The 24,021-nt window shown below is 52.6% G+C and overlaps 2 protein-coding genes across 2 annotated transcripts; one reads left to right on the top strand and one right to left on the bottom strand.

Annotated features, from left to right (window-relative positions):
• Nucleotides 1-719: 719 nt before the first annotated feature.
• LOC310695264 (tricarboxylate transport protein, mitochondrial-like) lies at nucleotides 720-7,741 on the top strand. Its single transcript, XM_083479419.1, has 9 exons — nucleotides 720-1,047; nucleotides 1,640-1,747; nucleotides 2,529-2,628; nucleotides 3,681-3,819; nucleotides 4,290-4,374; nucleotides 4,859-4,963; nucleotides 5,083-5,198; nucleotides 5,282-5,355; nucleotides 6,951-7,741. Exons 1-9 carry the CDS (start codon nucleotides 945-947, stop codon nucleotides 7,063-7,065), a joined length of 945 nt encoding a protein of 314 aa, XP_083335545.1. The 5' UTR covers nucleotides 720-944; the 3' UTR covers nucleotides 7,066-7,741.
• SMTNL2 (smoothelin like 2) lies at nucleotides 7,734-23,562 on the bottom strand. Its single transcript, XM_083479337.1, has 9 exons — nucleotides 20,250-23,562; nucleotides 15,524-15,614; nucleotides 13,224-13,433; nucleotides 12,249-12,311; nucleotides 11,384-11,450; nucleotides 11,088-11,261; nucleotides 10,350-10,467; nucleotides 9,883-10,034; nucleotides 7,734-8,954 (listed from the first exon to the last, which is right to left on the bottom strand). The coding sequence occupies exons 1-9, from the start codon at nucleotides 20,682-20,684 to the stop codon at nucleotides 8,828-8,830; spliced, it is 1,437 nt and encodes a 478-aa protein (XP_083335463.1). The 5' UTR covers nucleotides 20,685-23,562; the 3' UTR covers nucleotides 7,734-8,827.
• Between the last annotated feature and the right edge of the window lie 459 nt (nucleotides 23,563-24,021).

Below are 24,021 nucleotides of genomic sequence, written 5' to 3'. Positions count from 1 at the left end.
GGGAATGGGGGCCATGATAGAGGCATTTATAAAATAACGCGTGGTGTGGACAGAGGACGGCTTTCCTTCCCCTCTCGTAACATGAGAAATCTGTGGGACGCTCCAAAGACACTGAAGCGTTGATTGATTGCATTTTTAGCCCACCCTTTTCTCCAAGGAGCTCAAGATGGTGTACATGCCTCTCTTCACCCTCTTCTTTTAGTCCCCACAACCCTCTAAGGTAGTCTAGGCTGATAGGCAGTGGCTGGCCCTCAAAGGCACCCCGAGTGAGCTCCATGGCCGAGTGAGGATTTGAATTCTGATCTCTCCCAGGTCCTAATCCAACTCTAACAATGCGAGCGCGTATGTGTGTGTGTATATATATTTGTTATTATTGTACTTTCGCGTAGCAGGGTTGGACAGACAAAAGGAAGGCGAGGAAGCGCAGTTAACCTGTAAAAAGAGGATTAGTCTAATTCCTGGAGGACAATAAGACTACTAAAGGGCTAACTAGCCATGATGGAGGCTGTGCTCTGCTGCCTTCACCATCAGAGGAGGCAGCGTTCACTCTAGTTGTCGGACTCTGTTGTCATCCGTGTCCTGCCTTCTTCCCGCTATTGAGGAACCAGGGTAGCTAAAGAGAACCTTCCTACTCAGGACCACTCTGCCTCCTATATGATTGCGGGGCGCGTGCAGCAAAAGTCCTTTCTTAAAGCACGGCCTTGCGCATGCGCCAATGCCAGCCGAATGTGGTGGGGGGAGGGAAGCATCCCACTCGGCCACCCGACTTCGCCTCTGCGCTCAGCCAATCGCATGCTCTCTGGGCCTCGCAGCTGCCAATCCGCGTGCCCCCTGAGGCTGGCTCGAGCGGCCCGCGCCATCTATTAATATTCATGAGGGGCTTATGAATATTGTAATCGAGCCGAGGAGCCGCCTCAGCCTCACAGTCGCCTGGGCGTGTCGGAATGGCCGAGACCTCGGAGCCTGGCGGGGCTCGAGCCCCTCCGGTGGCCGCCGCCGCCCCCGGCCGGCCCAAATTGACCCACCCGGGCAAGGCCATCCTGGCAGGTGAGGCAGAAACGGCCGCGGCGGCCCCTCCCCCGCACCCACTTTCCGTCCCCCGGGCAGGCGGGCGCAGAACACACTGCGGTGCGGAATGAGGGGAGAGGAAGAGGAGAACGTCCCTTTGGTTGACGGCGCGACCTCCCGGTCCCACCGGCGCGGGCGGGTTGGCGTCCCTTCGCTTCCCCGTGGCTCCTCCTCGCCTTTGGCCCCCGGGAGCCCCTCTCTGGCCCGGAGGCTGAAGGATGGGTGGAGAGAGCCCTTCAAAGGACCGTGTTGCTCAGTGGGCACAGCACCTGCTTTTATCTGCAGGAAGCCCCCGACGCAGCATCTCAAGGGTGGGAATGGGAGAGGACCTCCCGACGGGCACCCTAGAGAGTCGCTGCCAGCCAGTGCCGGCAGTACTGAGCTAGGCGAACCGTCATCGCCTTCCTTTGGTGCAACGCGGCTTCCTCTGCTGACTCTCTTGAAGCGCCACCTGCCCTGCAGAGCAGGACACAGCAGGCTGACTGTTGGGGAACGGAGCACCCCTCTTTTCTCCACGCAGATCAGGGCCCAGCTCACTGACGCCTCACCCCCTTTTCTTTCTCTTGTTCAGGCGGCATTGCGGGGGGCATCGAGATCTGCATCACCTTCCCCACTGAGTATGTCAAGACGCAGCTGCAGCTGGATGAGAGGGCCAACCCACCGCGCTACAGGAGCATTGGTCAGCCACCCTTTCCACCCCTTGGAGCGGGCTGCCCAGAGTCCCAAGGCCTTTGCATGGCGGGGGTTAGACTAGATGACCTTGGGGATCCCTTCAAAGTCTACAATTCTATGACTGGCTGCTCTGACTCCCCTACTGGGACTCCCCTCCTTGTTCTGGTTTTGTTTAGACTCAGTCTCCCTACCCAAGGCAGGTTGGTGGGTGGGCCTAATATCTTCTCAGGCACTTGCTGTTAGATTCAGCCCTTTTCTTTCCCAAGAACAAGGCATGTTTGTGCCCTTCGGGAAGAATATTTTCGGGTTGCGCTCTGCGCCAACCAGGAAGTAACGGAGTGTGTTACTTCCGGGTTTCGCTGCATGCGCAGACGCTCAAAATGACATCACATGCATGCGTGGAAGCAGTGACCCGCGCATGTGCAGACACGGGTTGCATTTGCTTCAGGATGCGAACGGGGCTCCGGAACAGATCCCGTTTGCATCCACAGGTACCACCGTATCTCTCCACCTGACCCCCTCCTTGTGATCTAGTTGGGCCACACCCCCTCTGTGAAATTGTGGCTTCCCTTGAGCACATGTGCAGACCAGCAAGTGAAGCAGAGGCCTGTCAAGAGTTCCTCTGAAAGGAGCACATATCCCTCTTGCAGCTGAGTGGTCACAGACCCTCTGCCTTGCAATGACTTTGGATTCCCTTCCCAGAACTTTACTCAAGCCACTCTCGCAAGTGAGCCAGTCCGCATTCCGCATCTCCTGTGCTCACAGCGTCTTTGGTGCCTCCCTTGCAGGACACTGTGTGAGACTGACTGTCCAGGACCATGGCTTCCGGGGGCTGTACAGGGGCCTCAGCTCCCTGCTGTATGGCTCCATCCCGAAATCTGCCGTCAGGTAAGCACCTGCTGCTCTTTCTTGGCAACATCACCCTGTTGGCTTTTCTCAGACTTGCACACAGGGGCCGCTTTGGGGGGTCCTAAATACAGCACCCAAATGGACTCACTAGAGCAGTGGTTTTCAACCAGTATGCTGTGGCACCCTGGGGTGCCTTGAATGATGGTCAGGGGTGCCATGGGCAATACTGGCCTCTGCCCCTCTTTCTTTCCCCTCCCTCCTCTGTTGCCCTCTTGCATCTCTTCCTCCCGTAGGCTTTCACAGCTGTTTATTGCAGCAGTCCTGTCTATAAGCTCTGCAGGCAAAGGTTGCCTCTGAGAGGCACCTCTCTTTGGGTCAGGAGGGGAAGTTCAGAGAACAGGGGTGGCAGCAGCTGCTGCCCAGAGAACTCCCAAGGAGAGGGGAGAGGAGAGGAGGCTGAGGGAACACTCCACAAGAGGGAGATAAGAACTTGCTGAGTTAACTATTGGAATCAGGATGCAAGAAGGGGAGGTGTGGGGAAGTCATGGAAAGTGGTTAAGAAAATAAGGTTTTGAAATTATGCATGTTTGTCTTTGTGTTTGTGTGTTTGTGTTATGTCTATATAAACTATGAAAACCCATTAAAAATTTATATATATAAAAAAAACACTCCACAAGAGGGGGTGCCCGAAAAAGGTTGAGAGGCTGCCAGCTCTGCAGGCAAGAGGTGACATAACTGGGCTCCTAAGCCCCACAGGGGTGCCACAGAAATAATGTAGTTGGTCAAGGGAGTCGTGGACACAAAAAAGGTTGAAAACCTCTGCACTATAAGAGGATGGCATCCAAATCCTCTGGTGGGGCCTCCCATCCATCTCAGGATGGACAGATCTTCTTAAGACAGATGGATGTCCGCAGAAGGTAGCAGACTCTCCTTCATGGAATTTTTTAAAGCAGAGGTTGGATGTCCATCTGTCAGGGATTCTGTAGTTGTGATCCCTGCATTGGGTTGGGCTAGCTGGCTCTCTGGGATCTCTTCCAACTCTACAATTCTATGATCCCATGACACAGTTTGGGCCCCCTGGTTTTCTGCAGGTTTGGGGTCTTTGAGGTCCTCAGCAATTCTGCCAGGGACCCTCAAGGGAAGCTGGACAGCAAGAAGAGTTTGCTGTGTGGCCTTGGGTCTGGCGTGGCAGAGGCCGTGGTGGTCGTCTGCCCCATGGAGACCATCAAGGTAGGTGGAGCTCCAAGCATTGGTTGCGTCTCATGGCAGATGTGATGGAACTGCAGCCTTAAGGCAGAGGCCGGCGGGAATGAATGTGCCCCCACCCATAGTTGCCGAGTTGCACCCAACTTTGGGAGGGGGGGTCCTGTCCCATGTGCATGACATCACGCCCTCTTCTCCTAACATTACCTACCTGTGAGGTAGGTCTGGCTGTTGGCCTGAGGTCATGCAGGAAGTTTTGTGGCTCAGTGGATATATTTTTTTCTGAACCCAGGTCTCCCTGATTGCAGACAGGTACCCTGCGCTAAGCACTGCGCCACCCAGGCTGAGCTTGATGCACCATTTAGAGCGCATTTTCAGTGTGGCAGGAGGGCACCTCGGCCCTCATTTTCTCCTATCCTATTTTCAGCTATGGATTTATTGATGAGGACAGACACAGGCAAGGTGCTGAATTCATTATTCTTCGTTGCTGTTTGCAGGTGAAGTTCATTCACGATCAGGGGTCCCTGACACCCAGGTACAGAGGCTTTTTCCATGGAGTTCGGGAAATTGTGCGGGAACAAGGTAAGCTGGAGCAGAAATGCAGACAGCTGCTTTTGTCTCTGCAGCAGAATAACAAATAAAGCCTTCATTACGGCTGCTTGGTGGCGAATTCTGCCACAAAGACCCCACCCGGACTCCTGCGTCTGGTTCTGGGCAACCCAGTTTAGGAAGACTACTGGCAAGCTGGAAGGTGTTCAGAAGAGGGCAACTAACCACTACACCATGCCGGTTCTTTTCTGCATGCAAAGCAGATGCTCTTCCGTAGAGTTAGAAGGGAACCCCAAGGGTCATCCAGTCCAACCCCCTGCAATGCAATGCAAAGCACCAAGCTATGGCCTTTTCCTGAAAACGGGGGAAGCTTTGCCCAAGCAGTGTAGAGCCATAGGGATGTCTGCCACACAGAAACCCCTAAACTCTCTCTCTTGGCCCGAGGCCAGGTGGACTTGAAGGGAAACAGGCAGCAGCTGCCCCCTAACCAGAGCTCCCCATTTTCTCTGCCCTGCAGGCCTGCGTGGGACCTACCAGGGCCTCACAGCCACCATCCTCAAGCAAGGCTCTAACCAGGCCATCCGCTTCTTCGTCATGACCTCCTTCCGCAACTGGTATCTAGGTAAGACACTCGGCTAAGCAGGGGATGAGCTTTCTTTATCCCTGTTCTGCTGGTGGTGGCAGTCCTTTCCTGCATCAGCCTGAATGCCTCTTTCTCTGCCCTTCTGCTGGGCCTGGCAGGGGACGACCCCCACAGGGAGATGAACCCGTTTGTCACAGCTGCGTTTGGGGCCACTGCGGGAGCAGCCAGCGTCTTTGGCAACACCCCCCTGGATGTCATCAAGACCAGGATGCAGGTGAGGGCACTCCCAGCCACCTCTGGGAAGGGGCTGGATTTCAGCTGCTCTTAACTCCAAACCTGCCTCTTCTCTTTCTCAAGGGACTGGAAGCATACAAGTACCGAAACACCCTGGACTGTGCCTACCAGATCCTGAAAAATGAGGGCCCTTTGGCGTGAGTGAGGCTAAACTGGCCTTCGTCTTAGCTGACTTGAACTGGGGCTCTTTTGTCTGCTTTAGGCCTTTTATCTCACTTTCTCTCCTCTTTGGCGACTCAGTGGTGTTTTAGCCTTAACAACAATCTTACGAGGTAGGCCAGGCCTAGATATACTGATTTTACCAAGGCTGCTCAGTGAGCCTTGAGGCTGAGCAGCGATTTGAATCCAGGCCTTTTCTCCCCACTCTCCCCCACCCACAGCCAAGCCAAGTGTACCATCTCCCACACTGTACTGGACTTTAGCACTCCAGTTTATCTTCTGCAGGGTTCTTGTGGTTGCAGCATTGACTGCCTGAACCCTTCTATCCCAGCTCGATCACTGAGATCACCTGCAGCAGCATCACCGGTCAGAGAAACCGAGTCCTTGGTGTTGCATCATCCCAGTCCTGTGGTACTCTCTGCAACTGGAGATGCAGTATGCATCTTCCGTGCCACCATTTAAATGCCTGCTGAAAGCTTTTCTATTCTGCCAGACCTGTGCAAGCAATTGAGAATACACACCCTTCCACAATGGCTAGTTGATGGCTGTTTAAAACTGTTTTTATGGTTTTGTTTCTATATACCTCTTTGATTTTTATTTGATTTTTTTGATACAGTGGTATAGAAGTATTTTTATAAATAAAAAATGCAGCCTGGGAGGCAGGATACCGGATGGAGCCACTGTCTGGCATTTTCTCCTCTTCCCCCTCTCATATTTGTCATAAGACACACTGCCAATTCTCAGTTGTTGACATATGTGATGTAGCACAGAAGACATTCCCCGCGCGTCCAAGAGTTCTCTGCCTTCCCTTGCAAGATGTCCCTACCTGCAGCTGCTGACTCTGCAGGCAGCCCACTCATTTAATTAGTACAGAATTGTAGAGTTGGAAGGGAGCCCCCGAGGGTCCTGCAATGCAGGAATCACAGCTCAAGAATCCCCGACAGATCTGTTTAAAAATCTTATTTGTGGCTTTCATCCAGTGCGCTCAAAGCAAGTGCGTGTGGTCCTCTTTCCTTTTACCACTGCCCATTTTATCCACAAAGCAACCCTGTGAAGTAGGCCAGGCTGAGACACAGTGACGGACCCTGCCGCTCATCCAATGAGCCTAAATAGCTGAGCTATTAAAAACAGAAAATATAAGGGATAATAAAAAAAACTAAAAAGGAGACATTTACCAAAAATTGAAAAGAGAACCGTGTAGAGGATGAAGGAAGCCAATTGGAAGAAGAGTTGAAATATAGTATGTATATATTTTGTGGACGGGTTGTTTTGTATAAGTTTCCATAGTTATTATTTTTTATTTGTATCTTTTTGTTTTTTGTTCTGTTGCTGTTTGTTTTTTGATTGGGCGTGATTATTTTTATGTTTAGTTTGATAAGTGTGTATGTGTTGTAAAATAAACTCAATCAAAACTTACATAAAATAAATAGCTGGGCTGGGTTTTGAACCCAGGTCTCCTTGGTCCAGCCCCTCTGAGTCTCCACCCTCCAGCTGCTGTCTGATATTGGGTTAACAGGGGGGGCAACCTGTTGAAAACCCTTTTTCTGACTTTGGGATCTCTTCCCTTGCACAGGTTCTACAAAGGGACGGTCCCCCGCCTGGGCCGGGTCTGCCTGGATGTGGCCATCGTTTTTGTCATTTACGAGGAGGTGGTGAAACTTCTCAACAAGGTCTGGAAAACCATGTGAGGCTCTTCTGGTGCAGGAGGGGCTGGCGAACGAATCCTCGTCCCACCCAAAGCTCCCATTTCCTCTCCCTTCCCTCCCACCCACCCACCCAGGAGAAGGGGAAGCCTTGTAAGGTCAGAGGTTCCCCTCTTCCAGGATAACCCCCCAGCAAAAGGGTCACCGTGCTCTTATTAACCTTGCCCACCCCCCATTCTCTGGGAACACTGATCGGTACTCCAAAATGCTTCCAGCTCAAGCGCCACATGGCTTTCGTATACCTATTTATGGTCAGGAGCGCATACTCTTCCTGCTACCAATTCCAGGGGTGGGGAGAGGTGCTGTCCACTCCAAGTCAGCTGTTGCCCGTGTGTTTCGGGAGCAGATGCATTACAGGAGAGAGGCTTTGCATTGCAAGCTCAAGCAGGCACAGCAGCCCCCTCCCCTCCTTTAAAGAGGACAGTCTGCCTGCATCCATTCACACGTGCAGAGAAGCTGGATTTGTTCCTGGGGGCGATTCCTCTCTAGGAAGGAGCCATTGCACCCATTTCGAGGAAAGCCGTTGCGTGTTTCTGATTGTTCGTGCCTTTTTATGTCTGTCTCTTTTTCTAACTTAGTTGCCGCTGTTATTTAAGGTTGACTTGATGTTTACAAGTTCATAAATGTTGCTTTTCAGAATAAAAGGACGAAGACCAAACAAGAGCTGCCTTTTAATATATCGAGAGAGGATTAGAAATGGCCATCTGTACAGAGCCAGGCATTATATATATATGTATGTATAAATATCATCAAGGAAGCCTTAGCCCAAAAGCTCTTGCTGGCCTGAGGAAGCCGGAAGCACCTTTTTTAGGGTGGGTCAGGGTGGGGGTAGCGGGTGCCTAGCAGAACTAAGGAGCCCTCCTCCACAGGGTGCAGAATTTTAGGACTCATTTTCAAGCTGGGAGGGGGGCTGTTTGAGACAAGAAGTCCTGCTCAGTTTCCATATTTGGGGAACTATGCAGAGTCTTCTGCCCTCTAACCCCCTGGGGTCTTCAGGCTGGCTTCAACTACATCCAAAGCAGGAAGACAGAGTGAACGCACACACACACACATACAAACAGCGTGGCCTGCCTTGAAGGTGGGAAATGAAAGTGGGACAAAGAGGAACCAGGCTGGCCTTGGCAATCTGACTTGTGGCTCCTGTGGCCAATGGGGCAATTGTTCAGCTCTCAGCTTGGCCACATGGGCTGTTGCACCTTGGAGTTGGGCAGCGGAAGCAAAGTTGCCTTCACAGTAGAAGTAAAAACGGAACTGGGCTGCCCAATGCCAAACACAAACACACACAGGCTGGGGGGTTCCTTCAAGAACTTACCCCTGGCCACATCTAGCACCTGGCATCCAGCCTCTGCTACTAACCTCAACTCAAGAAAACAGGGCTCAGGGGTGGGTGAGAGGGTGGCACTGAGCTCTGTTGGCACACATGATGAAGGCAGCTTCCAGGCACAGGCAGACACCCCTGGGGGCCTGTGCCAAATGGAGGAAAGGGCAGCCTGAGCACTTCCTCCAGCTTCAGCTGCCTGGAGAGAACAAGAAACCTCTGCCTCGACCAGCCAGCCCTGCTTCCACAACCCACTGGCACTGGGCCTGCGGCGGTGGCAGCCTGTGCCCGTCTGGGGCCTTCCTCCACGGCAACGCAGGAAGAGGTGGGCACAGGGGAGGGAGCAACTGTTTGCTCCTCCGGTGAGCGCAGCGCCACAACCCTCTTGGCAGGCGGCCGTGGCGGCTCCCTTCACGGCCTGCACTGGCTTCATTCAAAGCGCCGGAGGTGGTTGTAGAGGGACTGGACGTAGGTGAAGACGCACATGGGGTCCGGCTTGCGGCCCATCAGCATCATGTCGTCTACTTCGATCAGGCGGTCACAGCCGGCCATTTTCCTGCAAGAGGCAGCCGAGAGTCAGAGGAAGGAGAGAGAGGGGAACATTGGAAGAGCCTGATGATCAAGCCAAAGGGGGCCCATCTACTCCAGCATCTTGTTCTCACAGCGACCAACCAGATGCCTGCAGGAAACCCACAAACAGGGCACAAGCACAAGAGTCTTCTCCCTTACTGTGGTTTCCAGAAGCGGATTCCAAGGCAGTGCATAGCCACTGCGACTAATAGCCCTCTCCTCCTCCGTGACCTTGCCCAATCCCCTTTTAAAGCCATCCAAGATGGTGGACATCACTTCCCCCTGTGGCAGGGAGTTCCACAGTTGAACTACACGCTGCATGAAATGCTTTTTCTCTATACTGAACCTTCCTAGGTGCAGCTTCACTGCATGTTCACAAGTTCTGCAGCATTTCCTAAACTTCTTACTTGCCTTTACTCCAAGCAAAAAGTCCCAAATGCTGCAACTGTTCCTTGTAAGGGGATCACAGAATTGTAAGTTGGAAGGGACCCGAAGGGTCATCTAGTCCAACCCCCTGCAATGCAGGAACAGTGCCCACAACTATCCCCGGTTAGCAGCCAGACACACCGACCCATTGCACCACCTGAGTCGCTGCACCCCCTTGATCACTTGGGATGCCTTATTCTGGATCTTTCCCAACTCCTTTTTGAGGCGAGGCAACCAGAACTGTACCGTTTTTCAAATGCGGTCATTCCTCAGACCTCCCCGCAAAAGAGGCTCAGGTGGACTTGCCCCAGGCCCTCCATCTCACAGAACGTATTCTCTCCCTACCTGTGCCCTGCAAGCCCTCCCCAAATGTCAGCCAGAGGCTATAAATGCCACAGTCTTAACTGGAGAGCCTGTGCAACCAATCTCTGTGCCCACCAAGGGTGAGCTTCCAGCCCAGGCAGCAGGGGAGGCTGCAGCCTACTTACTCCGCCGTGCTGAAGGCCACTTCAAAGTTCTCCTTGCGCTTGGTGGGGTCTCGTGCTTGGTAGTCAAATTCCTCCGGGAAGAAGGAGTGGACCAGGGCACAGAATGCCATCCCGTCACTCCAACTGGAGGAGAAGTTCTGCAGGTCGATGTGCTGCCGGAGGTGGAGGGGAGGGGCCAGAAGTTAGAAGGAAGGAACACTCTGTGCTATCAGGATTACAATGCCCCGTCCCCTTTCACAACAGGCCACGGGGCTCTACAAGAGCGAAGGAGGGAGACGGTGAGATGGGGATCCCTACTTAGCCATCAAGTTGGCTAGGTATAACCTTGGGGATCAGGCCCTGCCTCTCAGCCTAGCCTACCCCACAGGGTTGTGAGGATTGAATGAGGACGAGGGAGACCCCCATACGCCACCCAGAGCTCCGCAAAGGAGGTGGTGGGAGATACAGGCAACGGAATAAGCAAATACCTTGTAGCCGATGGTTTTGGATCGGCACCAGTCCAGGAGGATCTGCTTGATGCTGCTCGCACTGGCGACCCCAAAGCTCTGTGACCGCTTCAGCTTGGCCCGCCCTTCCCCTTTGCCCCTGCAGGGAAGAGCATAGAATTGTAGAGTTTGAAGGGACCACAAGGGTCATCTAGTCCAACCCCCTGCAATGTAGGTATCTTTTGCCCAACATAGGGCTCGAACCCACCACCCTGAGATTTAAGAGTCTCATGCTCTACCAACTTAGTTATTCCCAGTGTGGAGGCACGGCCCAGCCACTGGGGCTAGAAGCTGTTGATAGCAGTCTCCTCCATGAGCTGGGCTGTGGCTGCCGCGAGAGATTTTGTCCCTCCTTTGCTCACAGGAAATTTGACCATCTCGGTCACCCCCCTCTGCACACCTTCTGGCTTGTCAATGTCCTTCTTAAACTGTCATGCCCAGAACTGGACACAGTATTCCAGGTGTGTTATGACTAAAGCAGTAATATTATTACTTCCCTTGATCTGGACACTAGACTTTGGTTGATGCAGCCTAGAATGGCATTAGCCTTTCTTGCTGCATCACACTGTGTACTCACATTCAGTTTCTGGTCTACTAAAACCCCTGGATCCTTTATGAATGTACTGCTGTCAAGTCAGCTATACCCCCCATTTTATACATGTGCGTATACATATGCACCCCGCACAACTACAAATTGGGACCACAGGAGGCGCCACATACTTCCCGCTGTCCTGATCAAACTTCTCGAAGAGGGCCTTCCTGGCCTGCGTCCCAGAGGTCCGGGGCAGCGTCTGAGACCTCACCAGCTCTCTCCGTTTCTCCACCTGCCTGTGGACCGTGGGGGGTGGGGAGTGGGATTTCGGGGCTGCATCCCGCTGGTTGTCTGCAACGATGCTGTCAGAACAAGAGAAAAGGGCAAATGTCCCGTTAAAAGAGAGCTACAGATGATCAATCCTTTTGAAGGTGTGGGGACTCCCTGAACGATGCCTCCAAGCCCCCCAGCCCCAAAGCCTCACCTTTCACTAGCCTGGTGGGCTCCATAGGTTACAGCTGACACTGACTTCGTCACGGAAGAGAATTTCTCTGCGGATAAAATGAAATGAATGAGGATGAAGGAAGACATTTTGGTGGTTCCCCCTCCCCGCATTTACAGAACTCCTGCCCAGGTAACAACTGGCTTTTCCACTCCCCGAAAATCCTTATAGCCACATGTGCCCAGATCCCTTTAAGGTATTTATTGCTGCTAGTTAACCAGGCTCATAAACAGAGACTCCTCTTTGCTACCTAAGTCCATCTCCTCCAGTCTTTGCGGAGCCAAGGGTCCATCAATGTCCCCTAGCTAATGCAGGCCTAGTGTTTTGAGTGTCATGCAGATCCATGTAGAAGTGGTCCATAAGAGCATAAGAAGAGTCCATTGGATCAAGCCAATGGCCCATCTAGTCCAACATCCTCTTCTCACAGTGGCCGACCAGATGCCTATTGTGGGAAACCCACAAACACGACCCGAGCTCAAGAATCCTCTTCCTGAGGTGTTCAGAGGCAGAGCAGAGCCATTGTGGCTAGTTGCCATCCATAGCCCTCTCCTTCATGAATTTGCCTAGCCCTTTAATGCCATCTGAGCTGGTGGCCAACACTGCCTCCTGTGGTGGGCAGGACAGTTGCATGGCTTCACCATGTCTAGCATTTGCTTAAGTCATTCTGTCTCAGTGAGCCCTGAGCAGGGTTAGGATTCCGGTGTTGCCGGGCAGGCAATTTGGCCTGCCAGCGCCTCCAAACTCAGGGTGGGCCCTGAATTCACCTCCATACTGTAATTATAGAAACCCCTTGTTGTAAACGGTGGGGCGGGGCAGGGAAAGCTTTCAGTTCGACAAGCCTGCTGACCTGAGGTGACTGCAGCGCTTCCAGTCCTCGTGGAACTTATACTCCAATTCTTCACTGCGCTCACTGCAAAGAAGCAGAAGTCAGAAGCCTGCAGGTTTGGTTTTCATGCAAAGGAAGGCAGGCGTCTATTTATCGCAAAGCATGTGAAGAGCCCTTGAAGGATCAGACCCAGGCTGATGGACCAGGAGGGTGGGCCTCATCCCGCTCTGGCAAAAGTGTTTGAACACTTGATCCTCTAAGCTGCTGGAAAGATTTGGGGGACCCCCTACTACAACTACAGTGGTACCTCGGGATGTGAACGGGATCCGTTCCGGAGCCCCGTTCGCATCCTGAATAGAATGTAAGACGCGACAGCACATCTGCATGTGTGTGGGTCACGTTTTGCCGCTTCGACGCATGATGTCATTTTCAGCATCTGTGCATGCAAGAGCGGTGAAACCCGGAAGTAACACGCTCAGTTACTTCTGGGCTGCCACGGGGCACAACCTGAAAGCACTCAACATAAAGCACATTCAACCTGAGGTATGACTGTACAGTGGGACCTCGAGTTAAGTACTTAATTCATTCCGGAGGTCCGTTCTTAACCTGAAACTGTTCTTAACCTGAAGCTCCACTTTAGCCAATGGGGCCTCCTGCTGCCGCTGCGCCGCTGGAGCATAATTTCTGTTCTCATCCAGAAGCAAAGTTCTTAACCTGAAGCACTATTTCTGGGTTAGCGGAGTCTCTAACCTGAAGCGTATGTAACCTGAAGCGTATGTAACCTGAAGCGTATGTAACCCAAGGTACCACTGTACCTATAACTCCACAGTAAACACATATTTAAAGGGCCTAGCACAAAGCCCTCCTGGCAATCCTGCTGGGGTCTGAGGCACAACATTCACAGGTCGCCTTGGGGGTGAGGCCCTCAATGGCTGAAGGGAGTCACATGCTTCCCACTGCCACCAGCCACCCTCTGGGTTCCTGCTCTTCTTTTACCTCCTTGGCTTGATGTTTTCGACACAGCCTCACTCGGCTGCCCTCCAGGAACGTTTGGCGAGATGGGCGACCCCGTGGTTTCTCCCGAATAAGTTTCTGATACTCTGGTGACAGAGGTCACAGGAAGGTGTGGCATCCGCAGACTCACTGCCGGCTCGTGGGCCTCGGGGGAAGAATTCGGCCGGTGGAGAGGAGGAGGTCCCCCCAGTCCTGGGGGTACGGGGAGAGACGCAAAAGTAGACTGAGTGCAAAGGTCACTTCTGGGGCTCTGCATGTTCATAGTGAACAGCTCACGTTAATGGAAAAATTCTAGACCATCTTTTAGAGGAGGACGGATCCCTCCAAGCAGTTTGCAACATCTTGTTTTTTCCTCCTTCTGAGATTATTATCATTTCCTGCAGCTGACACAAACATGCTATTGCTTCAAACTACTGGGACGGGGGGGCGGGGGGAGCGAGGACGGTGGCAAGAAGAAGAATAGAACTGTAGAGATGGAAGGGACCCTGAGGGTCATCTAGTCCAACCCCCTGCAATGAAGGAATATGCAGCTGTCCCAGACGGGGATCGAACCTGCAGCCTTGGTGTTATCAACACTTAATTGCTCTAACCAACTGAGCTTTCCAGTGCTGAACGTGTGTGTGTCTGTGTGTGTGTGTGTGACCCCCCTCCAGGACACAATGCTGCTTTTGCCAAACCAGAGATCCGCCTGCTAGCATCCTATTCTCACAGCGGCCACCAGATGCCTCTTTTGTGAAACACACAAGCAGAAGTTGAGCTCAAGAGCACTCTCCCCCCCGCCTGAGGTTTCCAGCAACTGGTATTCAGAAGCATTGCTGCCTCCAACTGCGGAGGCAGAGCAGGGCCATGGTGGCCAGCAGCCATGGATAGCCCTCTCCTCCTCCATGAATTGGCCCAATCCTCCTTGAAAGCAATCCAAGTTGGAGATCACCACTGACCTGCCGTGGGATTTGCACAGTTTAACTATGTGCTGCAGGAAGAAGTATTTTCTTTTCTCTGTCCTGAACCTTCCAGCATTCAGCTTCACTGAACCTTTCTCCATCCACTTCCTCCAATTACGGCATGCATCATTTTATAAATTTCTATCATGTCGCCTCTTACTCGCTTTTTCTCTAAACTAAAAAGTCCCGAATGCTGCAACCTTTCCCCATAGGGCAGCCTTTCTCAACCTGATGGTCCCCAGATGTTGTTGGACTACAACTCCCATCATCCCTGAGCTCTGGCCTTGCTAGCTAGGGGTGATGGGAGTTGTAGTTCAACAACTTCTGGGGACCCAAGGCTGAGAAAGGCTGCCGTAGGGGATTCACTCCATCCCCTTGATCATTTTGGTTGCCCTTTTCTGAACCTCTATGTATTTAGCTGGGGGCGGCAGGTTGCCCTCCTGGATGCTGTTTGGCTTTTGCCACTGCAGAGATCCTCCTGTGTTGGAGAAAGCAGGCAGGACTTTGGGGGCACCTGCAAGCCAGAAGCAGAGGCTCACTGCAGCAGGTGAACAGCAAGGAGCTGGCTGCTCATTTCCTGATTGCCGAAGTTCCCCTGTTCTCAGGTTTGGGTGGAGGGAGGTGGTCAGAGAAGGGAGAAAGGACGTCCCACTTCGCCTGATGGCTCCCAGAGCAAGGCTCGCTTGACCCCATTGGCACCTTTACGCAATCCATGACTTGGGATATTTGCTTATGCCAGGCATAGGCAAACTCAGCCCTCCAGATGTTTTGGACTACTACTCCCATCATCCCTGATGACTGGTCCTGTTAGCTAGCGATGTTGGGAGTTGTAGTCCCAAAACATCTGGAGGGCCGAGTTTGCCTATTCCTGGCTTATGCTCTTGTACTCAGAAAACTTTTCAGCCATTTCTATCCCTCCTTCATCCCCTAGGGGGATCGCAATCACAACTTTGAATAAGAGAAAATTGAAAAAATGTTAAAGGTTCATGTTGAAAGTTGTAAATGGAGTGTTTGTAAACTGCCTTGATTTTCATTCAGACACAAGCATGAACAAACAAACAAACACCTCCATCGCAATAATGTAGATTTCGCTCGTCTTCCCATCTCTGGGATGGATACAGGGTGAAAGAGGGAACATGTTTAGAGACCCAATAAGCCATACCCCACTCCACCCCACAAAGGCTGCCTTGCAAGTTTGCCAGGTTTGGAGCGGGCCAGATTTGGGGCTGTTCTGGAGTACAGCCTGTCCATTCAGCTGCGATTCCTGCATTGCAGGGGGTTCAACTAATGATCCTTTGGGTCCCTTCCACCTCTACAATTTCTCCAGCACGACTTCCTTACCTCCGGAGGGCTGGTGGTGCCCATTCTCCAATGCAGCTGAGTCAGGGGCTCTCCTGCTCTTCAAGTCACTCAGATCATCTAAGTCCAAACTCTGCAAAAAAGAAGAGGAGGAGAACTCTGAGAGGAGCACATGTGTGGGGCCAGAACCCCACAGAGAAGAGCTTCAAAGCTTTTCAGAATGCAGTTTTTTGGGGGGGAGCGGGCGGTACTTCTGAACCTCAAGTGTGCTGCTGACAGGGGCTCCCAAACTCCCCCCCCCCATGAACCACTTTAATTTTCCTGCCTGTTCTAGCAATTGTAATACACTGTGCCAAATGCTGTATGGTTTTTAACTGATACCCCAACACAACACATGCGTCACCTGGAAATAAACCAGATGCCCCAGATGTCCTCATAAGCAGGACATGAATGCAACAGCAGCAGCCCCCTCTCCACTGATGATCCCCCAGTCCCCACTCTTCAGGGGCACACGCCTTCTGGCAGTGGAGACAGAACATAAGTATCAGGGGTCAGAGCCACTGACAGCCTTTGCCTCCTCCCTGAGTTTGTCTCATCCACTTGGAAAGCCATTCAAATTGGTGGCCATCCCTTCCTCCTGAGGCAGTGAGTCCCACAGTTTGTGCTGTGTGAAGAAGGACCTTGTCCGCCCTGAATCTTTGAACCTTCAGCTTCATTAGGGTGGGGGGCTTGTTTCCAGTTGCCCACGAGAAAAAGCTGCACAGACAAAAGCTGACACATTTCTGAGAAATCATTATGTTTATCAAGTGAGCTACGAAATAACAATGCAGATTACACACACACACACACAAAATGAAGGATTGTTATATTTGTCACTCGTGCTAAGAATGTCTCCAAATATCAAAATGAACTTCACCATAGCCAATCTGCGAGATCCATGTCCTCAATAAACCAGACTGCCCTGTTCCCCACCACCACCTGTCAAGAAATGACCTGCAGCCCTTGGTACAAACTTAAGCCAGGAACTGCAACCCACTGGCAGGAGGTAAATCACCTGGAGAAGATGTGCCCACCTGGAATCGGGGATTTGCAAAGAGCTCCTTTCAAATATTGGCCTGGGGTCTGAAACAAGGGAAGGAGTGTCTCTCGGAGCATGCACAAAGCATTTTCTTTTCATCAGTTGAGCAACCACAGTCTCCACCACATCCAGGACACAGAGAAAAACCTCCAGGCACAGGAATGTGGGATGCGGGAGGAAAGTGGCGACCTGTGCAATATGCCTGGTTATCACCCACGGGTGGTGAAAGGAGGACCTTGGAGACAGCCACAGGGCGGGGGCCTGTTGAGCAGCTGACCAGACCAGCTAGGTGCTATGACCTCTGGGCAGCCTCTGTAGCTGAGGGGTGAAGGGGGAACGTTGAGACCTGAACCTCACTGGCAACCCTGCAATGCCCTCCACCCACAGCTGGATTAACACTCCAAAGTGAGGCTGCCACAGAACCTTAAAAGTTGGAAGGGACCCAAGGGTCATCTAGTCCAACCCCGGCAATGCAGGAATCTAAAGCACCCATGACAGATGGCCATCCAAACTCCGCTTAAAAACCTCCAAGGAAGGTTTAAAGGATATCTACAGAAATACTGTAAAATTTATGAATGTTAAAGGGACGTTGGATGGAAAATAAGCGGTGTTGGTAAAAAGACTAATAAGAATATGTAAATATAGACTGATAATGAGGGAAAATGTATTTTTAAAATAGGTTAAGATGCTGAGTAAGGTTAAGTGATAGAGGGTAAGGATTTGCTGAACTAAATATCGGAACTGGAATACAAAAAGGGAGGTGTGAGGAGGTCAAGAAACTAGTGAACGAAGTATAGGATATGAAAATACTAATCTTTTGTCTGTTTTGTTTTTTGGTGTTCTTTATTCTTTTTCTTCTATTCTGTTAACTTTCTTTATTGTGTTCCTTTATGTGTTTTGCTTTGTATTTTCCTATTTTTGTAGTTTTTTTTGGCTTTTGTATTTTATGTTTAAATTTTGAAGCTATTAATTGCTCAATAAATATTACTTTTAAAAAAAAAAACCTCCAAGGAAGGAGAGTCCGCCACCTTTAGTGGAAGTTTGTTCCACTGCTGAACAGCTCTTACTGTCAGAAAGTTTGTCCCCCATGTGTTTAGTCGGAATCTCCTTTCTTGTAACCCGAGCCCCCTCTCAACAAGGCAGCAGGAAACATTTGCCACTGCTAAGCAGCAGCTGGCCCCAGTTACCCCGAGGCACCACCAGTGACTGCCATGAGCCCAGGATGGGCTCGCGTGATACAGCGAGGGTGCGGTGCTGGGCGCTCAGCCCCAGCCGACGTGGGGAGCACCCAGAGGTGAGCTTGGAGAGAACAAAATGCAGACCCTTCCGAAGCCCCGGCTGTCAACCTCTGCTGTCGCTGAGCGTAACATAAACCAGGCCCACTCCCTGCAAAAGCCATTAATCATGCCAATGGAAAGGCCAGAGGCTGGTTGCTGGGCTGGAGGGGGACTCCAGCTGCCTGCACTCCTCTCCTCCCCCTCCCTCCCCCCAGGGCTCAGCTGCCAAGGTGACGTCATGGCTAAGTGGTCCTGACAGCAGCAGGCGGCTCAAAGAAGGAGCCACCTGGAAGCAGGAGCACACAGCTGGATCACTGCCTCTGCCTCCTCCACTTGGGCTTCAGAAAAACACAGCCGAGGCTGCAGGAGGGACTGGGAGAAAATCACTCTCTCACACACACACTGGCCAGGGAGATAAACAGCGGAAGCAGAAAGTCTCTGCGAGGTTTTGGCCCCGCAGCAGAGATGAGGCTTTGCAAAGAAAGGCAGATCAGGAGTATGGGAGGGGGGCAAGGCACAGACCTCCCCATGGAGATGGCCTTGAAGTCCCCACACCGACAGATGGGGGTGGGATGGCAAAAGCTGGGGCCAAACCAGCCGCATGACCCTGCTAGACTAGATGTGCCCCCTTTGGTTTGATGTAGCAGGCTGTTCTTATGCTCTTAAGGTGGTTAGGGTCAAATGAGGAGAACTGGCAGGCCAGAGGTTCCCCAGTGCAGCCCATCAGCCTCCCAGTCCAGAGACTGTGCAGCTCTGAAGAGTCATGCCGTGGGGGTACAAGCAGTGTTAGAAACCCAGATATATAAGCTAGAAGCCAAATGGCTCCTTAAACCAAGGTTGCAGTCACCAAAACGGAATGTCCTAGTTGCTACTTTGGGGCCAGAGGGCTCAAAAGTCGTATTTCTCAACAAGACCTTTTGGTTCTTGAAATTCGTTCCGATTGTGCAGATAAAAATATCGCGGGTAGAATTCTAAAGGATGTGTTGCCAGTGTGTGAAAACAGGTAAGATCCAAGGAGCCCCAGGCAGGCACCTCCAGGGGGTGGAGACGTCAGGCAGCATCCTGGCGCCCAGGCATCTTCACTTGATCGCAAGTGGCTGATAGCCAGGTGCAAAATGCGCTTGGTGAAGTTTGAATGCTGGGCAGAGGGACAAATGGGGGTAGGACCCTGCCTGGGGTCTTGTCAGGTGGGTCTTCCTGGCTCCTGGAAAGCTCCTAGCCTTTGGTCCAGTCCAACAGAGCCTGAATAGTGGCTGATCTAACTTTTGTTAGGCAAAGCTGTCTCTCCAGGAATAGTTGCTTTTTATTAGCTTCTTGGGAGTCTAGTTTGCCTGTGCTTTTGGGGAAACATTTTAACATCCATGTCCCCAGATTTCCCAGCATGGGGGAATCAGCAAGCCTCCCCCGCCCCACAAAATAGGGCAAAAGGTGATCCCCACAGGACTAAATCCACCTGATATCCAGATTGAGAAATCCCATCTCCTCCACAGGAGGCAGGGACACCAAGTCCCAAGTCATCCTTCTATTTAGGGGCTTGGCAAGCAGCTGGTCCGTAAGTCATCCCCAGCCTCAACCTCTGGCCGATTCCCATGCCCCCAAGTCACCAGCTGCTTCCCTAGACTCCAGTCTTGAAAAACAGCTTGGTCAAGTCCTGTGGCCCAATGCCAGACAGAGGACAGCAGTACTCTTCACATGCTCCAGGGTGCTCTCTTTCTGCATCCCAAATCCAGCACTTGTGAAAACAAGAAATGCATCCTGTGGTACTTTAAAGACGTTTAGCTTTCGTGGCTACAGAGGCCATTTCCTCGTGAAAAGAGGTTCTGGGGTCAGGAATGCCCCCCACGGAGAGCAAGCTTTACTCGGCCGCACAAGTCCCCGAGGAAGGAGGCGGCACCGTTCCCCAAACTCCTCCCTCGCTTGTTGTCGGTGCTCTTTGCACCGCCCCGCGGCCGGAACGGGCTCTTCCCTTCTTGCCCACCGCGTTCTCGTGGTGGTGGGCGGCGGCCCTCCTGCGCCCCTCCCACGCGGAAAAGGCCACAGGGGGCGTCGGGCGGAGGGCCGCCAGCCCCTGCTCGAGCCAGCGCGCTCGACGTGCAAAGGCGCTCGTGCAAACATCCTGCCCGCAGCAAATACTCCGCCCTCGAGGGTCGCTCGACAGCCGCCACTAGGGGGGCGATGGGCTCTTTCTTTCCTCCTCTCTCCTCTCTCCACCCCTCCCCCCGTGCCAGAGCGGTACTTCTTCAAGAGGAAGGAAGAGCGCCCAAGGATTACTGGGTGGCCGGAGCCTCCCTGACCGTCGGGGCCGAGAGCGCGCGAGGGAGAAAGGGACAGGGGGGGCCTCCAAGCCGTCGGGGCTCCTACTGCTCCTTTTAAGGCGCGATCCCACCTGCCCGCCCACCTCCAATGACCTCACCTGGCTTTTGGTGGCGAGGGAGAGCCGGGCGTGGCTGGCGAAGCGGCTGCTGCTGCCCGGCCAGGGCGCCGTCGTCGTCGGGGCTTCGGGCTCGGGACTGGAGGCGTCCGGCAGCCCCGCCGCCCGGTTGAGGGCCTCCACCTGCCGGGCCAGGCGGTCCACGTGCGCGCGCAGCTGCCGGTTCTCTCGCTGGAGCTCGGCCACGTTGTGCGCCAGCGGGTTGGCCAGGCGCAGCACTTCGGCCACCTGTCGGTCCACGCCGTTCTTGAAGGCCTGGATGTCCACGTGGATCTCGCGCACAGCGCCGCGCAGCGTCTCCTCGTAGCGACCCAGCGCCTCGCACACCGTCGCCGCATCCTGCGCGTTCAGGTCCGCCAGGTCCCCCGGCGACGACCCCGAAGAGGACTGAGCTCCCCGCGACGCGCTGACCTCCATGGCACCAGGGAGCGCAACCGGCGTCCAACAACACTAGCAGCACCTCGAAGAGCCCCGTGTGTTCATCCGCCTCTCTGGCCGGCCCAGCCGGACCCAGCCTTTTATAGACGGCAGGTGGGAGGGGGCAGCCAGCCGCCGCTCCGGGCCTGGAGAGGGATGGGTGGGCGCGAGAGAGGGAGGGAGCAAAGACGCGCGGGGAGTGGGAGCTTCCCGGCCGCTACAGACAGCCCCCTGGGGGGGAGGAGCTGCTGGCCCGGCCCGGCTCGCCTCTCCTCAGTTGTTGGGGCGCAGCTGCCAAAGCAACACTTCGTTATCGTCGGGGGTAGGAGAAGAGGGTCCTCTAAGAGAGGCGAGGGGGTGCTCCGAGAGGGAGAGGACACCTGTGCGCTAAAGGAGGGGGCGGCCGGTGGACAGTTCATGGAACAGTTCTTGGCTAGTTTTGCCAAGCAGCAAGTCCCTGGGGGAAATCTTCCTGTTGTCTTTGAATTGCCCTCTTTTAAGCCCATTTCGCAGAGAGTAGGACAGAGGCACCCAAGAAGCATTCTCTGCAAGCCACAGAAGGAAAAGCCTTCAAGCTTTCCGGCTGGCAGGGGAAAGGGGGGCGACCCACGCAGAGACCTTCCTGCCTAGCACATCTCGGGCCTTTCCCTACACATCCTTCCTTAGCCTGTGCACAGGCAAGCCAGCCACCTGAAGGGAGCATGTTCCCAGGGTTGTTTCCCCCTCTCCCAGAGAGGTGGGGGCAGCTGCAATTGTATTTTCCCATCCCCAATACATTTCACAAGTGCAATCCCATCTCACGTTAGGAAAGAAGCTCTCTTTGCAGAGACAATCATGAGCCTCCTTTTGGTATGTTTCGGGAAAACCTGGTGGGTCCTTGGAGAAGGTTCTAATGATCCAAATTCCTTCTTTGAAATCCTGCACTGGGGAAGCCTCATCACTCTCAGATAGGCAATGTAATGGGAGAGAGATTGGTGGATGAGACTGGCATTTCCTGCAGGCACCTGGATGCTGCACACAAGTGTAACTTTAAGACATCAGTGGCTGTGAGTGCGTTGGCTTGGGGTCCTTCTGTTTATTCCCACCTTCGCGTCGTACAAGATCAGTGGGTGAACATACCAGCAGTTCTAGTGATTCAGGCATCTGTTCTGGCCAAGTTTCTCATCTTCGGTCTACCTTTATTTCCCCAAATGTAATAGGTATGTTTATTGGACACTTAAATGTGTGTTAGTTTTTTTGGGTTTTTTTAAGAAAACACACCAACCTGATTCAAAGTTGCAAAACTGCTACACAGTTACGGTGGGCCGTGACATCACTGGCACTAGCCAGTCAAGCGCTGTGCACTTCCCACAAGTCAGCAGAAGAGGAGCAACTTGCTGAGGAGGAAAGATTGCAGCATTTTTTATCTTTTAGTTCAGAGCAAGGTGTAAGAGTAAGAGGTGACATGGTGGAAGTTTATGAAATTATGCACGGCATTGAGAAAGTGGATAGAGACAAAAGGTTTACTTCTTTCGTAACACTAGAACTTATGGTCGTGAGGCAGCGATGGCCACCAAGCTTGGTGGCTTTAAAATAGGATTGGCAAACTTAATGGCTGCTGGTCTCGATGGCTATGCTATGCCTCCACAGCCAGAGGCATGATGCCTCTGCATAGCGGTTGGTGGGAATCACAGCTGGGAGAGAGCTGTGGTGCCCATGTCCAGCTTGCAGGTTTTCTATGGGCATCTGGGTGGCCACTGTGAGAATAGGGTGCTGGACTAGATGGGTGATTGAGGAGACCTAGCAGCCTCTTCTGATATCCTTAACTGGTTCTTACTGAGCAGCTTCACCCAGGAGAGGAAGTTGCTTGTTTGACCAGCAGAAGGAGGTGCATGGGTAATTGTGGAGATTCTTACTCAGGGCCAGATTCATTTGTTTGCAGCCTCCTGAGCCTTTGAGCAGGGAGTTAGTGAGGCACCTTCTCCACATGCCTCCAAAAGTTATTCTGCATTCAGCCGGAACGCCAGTTCTTCTTTAGCCGTGCACACAATGTTTTTGTAAAGCAATAATCTCCGAGGCTCTTTTGGCTGGGCTGGGCTCACTGCCTGCCATGTTTGTGACATGGCTGGACTCCAGATCACAACACTGCTCTGGACGGAGGAGTCATTAGGCAAAAATAGCCGCCTTTGATTATATGAAGCTGTGGCTCAAAACGTTTTCTGCCAGAGGTCCAGAAGGGAAAATCCAGCACATCCCAAGAGGCTGTGAGATCATTTCAATTAAGTGTAATCAAGGCAATTAGTCTCCGTCCCACCCCCAATAATATGTATATTCAGTTGCTGTGAACTGACGTCCGCTCTTGGGTTGTTTGCAAGGGTGCTGGCAGAACATTTATTATTTATTAAAAAAGCTACGATTCTTAGTCGGTGGAGCAACATGGAGCAAAAGGCAGCCTGAAGGCAGTGTTGGCAAGGGAGAGGTCCATGCAAGGGCTACTCAGTTGGTTTGAGATAGGGAAGGATAGGAGCTTATGGCAGATCCTGCCCACACCAGCCCCATTTTCATCCTATGCTGACTTGTGGAGTTGGAAGATGAAGCCTTGTGACCCGTCGTCGGAGGGGTTGGGTTACATCCAGCTGATGCTTCTTTCAAGGGCCCCCATTGTAAACATGCAGCGCAGAAGGCAACAGCAGGACCTGAAAGGACACTCTGGAAATGACTCATCCCTCTGCTTGCATTTTCTAGGAGTGTTTTCTCACCCTCCTCTCCCAGTCCCAGGCCAGTAGCCGGGATGACTATGCTCTGCCTCCACAGTCAGAGGCAGCAATGCTTCTGAATACCAGTTTCTGGAAACCACAGGAGAGGGGAGAGCTGTTAAGGCAGGCATAGGCAAACTCGGCCCTCCAGATGTTTTGGGACTACAACTCCCATCATCCTTAGCTAACAGGACCAGTGGTCGGGGATGATGGGAGTTGTAGTCCCAAAACATCTGGAGGGCCAAGTTTGTGTATGCCTATGTTAAGGCATCTGATTGGCCACTGTGAGAACAGGATGCTGGACTGAATGGGCCATTCTCCTGATCCAACAGGCTCTTCTGGTGTTCTTATCTAAGGAAACCCCTGAAACAAAATCAGGAGCCCCTGTGGGCACAGCTGCACTCAGATCTCCTCCAAGAAAAAGAAATGTCACTATGTAGAACTGTCTTCAGCTGCTGACTTCCAATAACCTATGACTCTTCAGAGCATCTCTTGAGCAGGCCAGCCAGACCCATTATCCTACTGCTGCCAAGAGATGATGATTTCTGCATCAATCAGGCATCGTAAGAACAACCATTCAGCTCCAGCAGACCATAGAGACG

Source organism: Podarcis liolepis, assembly GCF_965112155.1.
Source record: "Podarcis liolepis genome assembly, chromosome: 16".
NCBI classification, from domain to species: Eukaryota; Metazoa; Chordata; class Lepidosauria; order Squamata; family Lacertidae; genus Podarcis; species Podarcis liolepis.
The sequence above is the reverse complement of the archived record's forward strand: the minus strand, read 5'-3'. Positions and strand labels throughout refer to the sequence as shown.

Bases quoted from the DNA above. Each gene is read 5' to 3' on its own strand.
- LOC310695264 (XM_083479419.1), top strand. From the start codon at position 945: ATGGCCGAGACCTCGGAGCCTGGCGGGGCTCGAGCCCCTCCGGTGGCC. The intron at 1,748-2,528 runs GTCAGCCACCCT...CCTCCCTTGCAG, and splicing joins ACCGCGCTACAGGAGCATTG to GACACTGTGTGAGACTGACT. The intron at 4,375-4,858 runs GTAAGCTGGAGC...TCTGCCCTGCAG, and splicing joins GGAAATTGTGCGGGAACAAG to GCCTGCGTGGGACCTACCAG.
- SMTNL2 (XM_083479337.1), bottom strand. From the start codon at position 20,684: ATGGAGGTCAGCGCGTCGCGGGGAGCTCAGTCCTCTTCGGGGTCGTCG. The intron at 13,434-15,523 runs GTAAGGAAGTCG...CCGTACCCCCAG, and splicing joins GCACCACCAGCCCTCCGGAG to GACTGGGGGGACCTCCTCCT. The intron at 8,955-9,882 runs GTAAGTAGGCTG...TGCCTCTTGCAG, and splicing joins GTGGCCTTCAGCACGGCGGA to GAAAATGGCCGGCTGTGACC.